Source organism: Cebidichthys violaceus, unplaced genomic scaffold, assembly GCF_023349555.1.
Source record: "Cebidichthys violaceus isolate CVI_PGR_0920_01 unplaced genomic scaffold, fCebVio1.0.p SCAF_20, whole genome shotgun sequence".
In the NCBI taxonomy this organism is placed as follows: domain Eukaryota; kingdom Metazoa; phylum Chordata; class Actinopteri; order Perciformes; family Stichaeidae; genus Cebidichthys; species Cebidichthys violaceus.
In genome coordinates, this window is record NW_027176373.1 from 8571673 (window position 1) to 8576463 (window position 4791).

The 4791-nt window shown below is 43.8% G+C and overlaps 1 protein-coding gene across 1 annotated transcript in view; it reads right to left on the reverse strand.

Annotated features, from left to right (window-relative positions):
* LOC137876459 (protein ABHD15) overlaps positions 1–3915 on the reverse strand; it is a 5263-nt gene extending 1348 nt beyond the window's left edge. Inside the window, exons 1-3 of the mRNA XM_068716058.1 lie at positions 2885–3915; positions 2192–2421; positions 1331–2085 (exon numbers count right to left, since the gene is read on the reverse strand). Coding sequence (XP_068572159.1) covers positions 1344–2085; positions 2192–2421; positions 2885–3628 — 1716 coding nt within the window. The 5' untranslated portion in view covers positions 3629–3915 and the 3' untranslated portion in view covers positions 1331–1343. The remainder of the gene's footprint in view (positions 1–1330; positions 2086–2191; positions 2422–2884) is intronic.
* Between the last annotated feature and the right edge of the window lie 876 nt (positions 3916–4791).

Consider the following 4791-nt stretch of genomic DNA (forward strand, 5'->3'; position numbering starts at 1 on the left):
GCCCTCCTCTGTTGTGGTTGTACACAAAGCATTTTCACACTACACTTGAGTATCTGCCTTTTTTTTTTTTTTTTTTTTTTAATCTTACCACCCTGCACTCAGAATTGTGTTTGTCTGGGCTCCGTTCCAAAAACTGAAAAGAAAACAGAATGTGGTGGTCCCATTTTTCTCTTCAGCCAGTATGCCATTATTTCCAACATTTAACAACATTTATTTACTTTTATCAAACCTTTTTCCAGTTCTGCAGTGTTTTATTTGGTTTTATGCCAGAAAGAGTCATTTTATTTTCCAGATGATGTCTGCAGAGGGCCAAACGAGTGGCAGGTTTTTACACCCTCTCTTGTGTTTAGTAGAACTCCCAGGGGTTTTGCGAGGTGGTCGGGGCAGAGTCTAGCTTTAGACCTTGGTCACTCTGAACTGGATCAGTTGCACTGCTTGCACAAGTGATTGACCAGATTAAAGAGTCTACTGTGATCCCCCTCAGTGTTGCTGAGGGATGGCTGCCATTGGTTGAAAGTAGGCGGGAGGCAGGGTTACGTCTCTGTACAGTCTGTTTATCAGTATTCCCTTTATCTCTCCTGTCATTTGGTGGATCTTGCCGTTTTATCTCCGTAGTCCAGAGACCTGTATTAAACTGTATTAAATTGTATAGATTGTGCAAAAAGGTGAATGTCGCATAGCAGAAGAGAAAAGCTATTCCTTACAGATGACAAAGTGATTTAAAATGTATAAAAGAAATCGAGAAAAACAATGTTTAGGGGATAAATGTAATATTTTGTTTGTAATTACTATTTTTTGTTGGAAGAGGGCTACTGGATAAAGAATGATCTGTAATAAAGTAATTTTAATATTTATTTGTCCCACTGTGTGTTTGTGTGTGAGGAGCATGACAGCTGAAAAGCACCAAACTGACTTAACCTTAATATTTGAATTATTTTGTACTATTTGTCTTGAATGCCTGAGTTATTATTTGTAATTGATACAGTGCTACTCTCGACATGTATTGGACATGAACTGCTTGTTTAATTTGCTTCATAAGTAATCTTTTTTTAAACCCTTTTTTTCAAAGAAGAATTGGAATTTCAAACGAGTGAAGCCTTGTTCTGACACCATGTTGTTTTGTTGCTTGGTTTTCCAAAAGTCGTGTGTCCTCTTTGATCAATATTACAAATTTTACAAAGCAGTCCAGTGTTTTGCGGATTTTCTTTTCCAGTTGTTTGTAGGAGTACTTTCATTCTCTTTAAACTCCAGCTATGGATATTACTTGAGAATAACAAAAAAAAAACTCAAAATTTTGTCCAATTTTCTCTTTGCAGATCTCATCTCTCACCATCTCTTCCTCCTCAGCGTGTATACGACCTCTTCCAGGTGAAGTTCCCTTCCTCTACATCTACACTGCTCGCTTCAGGTGTCTCCAGTCTTTGTTTCCTGATCATGTTGGCTCGCCTCCTACGAGGGGGGGCCACGTCGCTGGTCCTGCTCCTCAGCCCAGCCTGATTGTATTCTCCTCGCAGACCATCCGAGCTCACCCCATCCCTCTCCTCCCTTTTCAGGAAATCAGCCACTACTCTGAAGTACTCCAAAACTGCAATATGACTCCAGTTACCTTTCTCCTCCACCTCATTTCCATCCCTCCCTCCCTCCATCTCTTCTCTGCCCTCCAGAGTGAACCCACAGTGCCCTCCTCTGTCGGTCAGCACCAGAAGGAAATAAGGATTGCTCAGGAAAAGGGGGAGGGGCAAGGTGGAGGCAGGCGGGAGGAGAGGATCGTCCCGACTGCGGATACATAGCACAGGGACTGCCACCTCATCTGCATCCCTCAGTGGTTCGTTCCTCTCCCAGTAGTTGTCCCAGTCCTTGGCTGGGTAAGCCCTCTCTCCGAGTGCCCAGGTCACTGAGGGCGCCAGGCCCTGTGAGGAATGAGATTGTGTGCTCAGTCGAGACTTTTGAGAGCTTATTGGAGGGCTTGGGGCCCTCTGCTGAAGCTGGGTCGAAGAGCAGGACAGAGTTTCCTCCAAGTCTCTGAGGGAGGAACAGCTGAGGGCCCGGTCCACATCCAGGACTCCTCTGAAGGAACTTGCATATCTTATGACAGCGACATGTCAAGAAAAAAAAGTTTTAATAATCCTGCCCGTATATTCATATTATAACTACTATTAATACATTTTCATTTTGCTTTAATTTTGCTCACCTACTGAGCTGCAGTTTCCGGTGAAACAACACCCCCCAGCGATAAATTGAAGGCATGGCTGTTTCGAACCACAGTTGTCCCTGGAGAACAGGTGAGATGGCTGCAGCCGCTGTCAGGTATGAACTTGATCCACATTCCCCCAAGTAGGAAAGAAGAATCCCTGAGCCTGAACCCTCGCTCACTGCAACCATTACAGAGGATGGGTGGCGGTTGTGGACATAAGCCACTGCCTGAAAGTAGAACACATCAAAGTTTTTGTCATTGTCAGGTAAAATAAAGTCATTGAATGAACAAAATGTCAATTTTAGCCATGCTATCAGCATCTATGTACAATAATGTCACTGTTGATCTACCAGACTGAATTATCTCAGCACTAAAACGAGATAATAAATGTTAAGTAAACATTATACTTGTGAGCATGTTGGTACACTGGCCTTATTTAGCTCAGCCGCACTTTGCCCAAGTACGAATGTCAATCACTATTTTCCAGAGAGCAAAGTGGTGTCCAATCCCCAAATGTATTTCATTTACAATGATTTAAAACAGGAAATCCTCAAAATTAAAAAGAGGGAGTTAGACCCTTAAAATATTGGACATTTTGCAAAATAAATGACCGAAAAATTTACAATGGTCTAATAAAATCACAATCTTAAAAAATTTAAAAAGGAGTGTACACTTGACAGCTTTCTATACCTGCTCAAGATCAGCTGGGTCTCCAAACTCAGTCAGTCGTGCTGTGGTCAGCGGGCATCCCGCTGTGCCTCGAGCATGAAATACTACAACATAAAAACCCAGACGCATGGCCTGATGGCACAGCAATTTTAGATGGGGGGTCATCCCTCCCCAGGACTCAGGTATGAGAAGGAGGACAGGAGGCGTTTCCGTGAAGCAGCCTAGCGACTTTCCCCCTGACTGATGCTCCTTCCTGCCCTCCCACCGCCTCCTCCCGACCACCTCATCCAGTCTTGTTCCCACCGCCCAGTCCAGAGCCACAATACCCCCGTCTCTCAGGAACAGACTGTCTCTAGTGAACTGTAATGTGTGACCCTGTTGTCCACATAGCAGGCTGGAAAGAGTCTGGAGGTGGGGGTCTCCCTTGGGCCAGGAGGCCAGCCTCGGCTTGGCCAAAGAGCCACAGTGGTGGAGCAGATATTTGGCCAGCGCAGTGGGTTTGCAGATGAGCCTGTGACCATCTGAGGCCTGACCTGACAAAATATCTTCCCCTGGTGATTTGGGCTCCCTGGTCCATGCTCTTATATTCCTGTGTAGCGGCAGCTCCAAGATCACACAAATAATGACCCAGAGTCTCCAGCTTGCAGCCCTGACAGCCAGTCTCGTCCAACCACGTATCCTGGGCCTGCGTAGAGCCAGATACAGCAGCAGAAGTAGCAACGATGGACGCAACCAGAGCAAATAATCCCATACAAATGATGCCATTGGTAAATAGAGAGGAAATTGCAGTTTAATTTAAAATCCAACGTTTTCTCTGGGAAGTGTTGCTGTGATTTCCTCAGTGACGTCTAACCCCCATATTTGACAAACTCCTGCCTTGTTGCATCACGTACCAGAGTGAAATTCTTGCCTCTCAAGTTGACTGACGTTCTGGATAGTCTTCTTCTTTCTCCAGTTTGTTAAGAGGAGTAAAGGGAAGTCTTCAACTATTAGCAAACAAAGAAACACAAAAATAAGAACTGGAGAAAAGAGTGGGTCATGTAAACTGTTGTTTCTCAAATCCTGCTGCTGCTCCACCCCCCCCCCCCCCCCCCCCCGCCCCCACCCCCCCACACACACACACACATATTTTCTCCTCCCTCCATAAATCATTTACTGCAAGCACGAGTTCAGATAGAAAGAGAGCAAACACAGGCTGCATAAATCTGTCCCATTAAAGTTATCATGATTACAGTCGTTGACCTTGCCAAGTCTGCTCTTACTTCTTTGGCACTCTTAATGAATATTGTTTGGATTGTTGATACAGCAGTCCTTGTAATTTTTCCTTTGACACTTTTATTTGATCGCTAACGATACAAAGAGGCTTTAAATTAACATTAAATTGTCATTCCCTTTTCAAGTTGGTCCGGGAGGGAGTGTTGTTGATTCCGTCATGATTTAGAGTAACTTCCTTTATCAAAAGCAGTTTTTCGGACCGATGCACTTGTGATTCATGCACTGATGACTTCCTTTATTGAACTGTTTGAGAGTTGCATGAGATTGCTTTAAAAACATGCTTTTGAAGTTATGACTACTTCTCTTTGCATTTGAATTTGACAATTTAAAATTCTAAAAGTGTTTTCAGTTGTAAAAATATGGCAGTATCCGGTAGTGGGTGTATTGTAGCACATTATATTATCTGTTGTTGAGTACAAAAGCAGGTTACTCACACAACCTGCTTGAGAAGTGAAAGTGAAAGAATTAAAAATGACACAGATTAAAATCTCTATTGTTTGCTTCTTCCAATATGAGCAGTAAATCTTGAAGCATCCGTGTATGGTTGTCTGTGTCTATGTGCCCTGTGATAGTCTAGGGACGTGTCCAGGGTGAACCCTGCCTTCACCCAATGTCAGCTGGAATTGGCTTCAGCCCCCCTGAACAGGATAAGC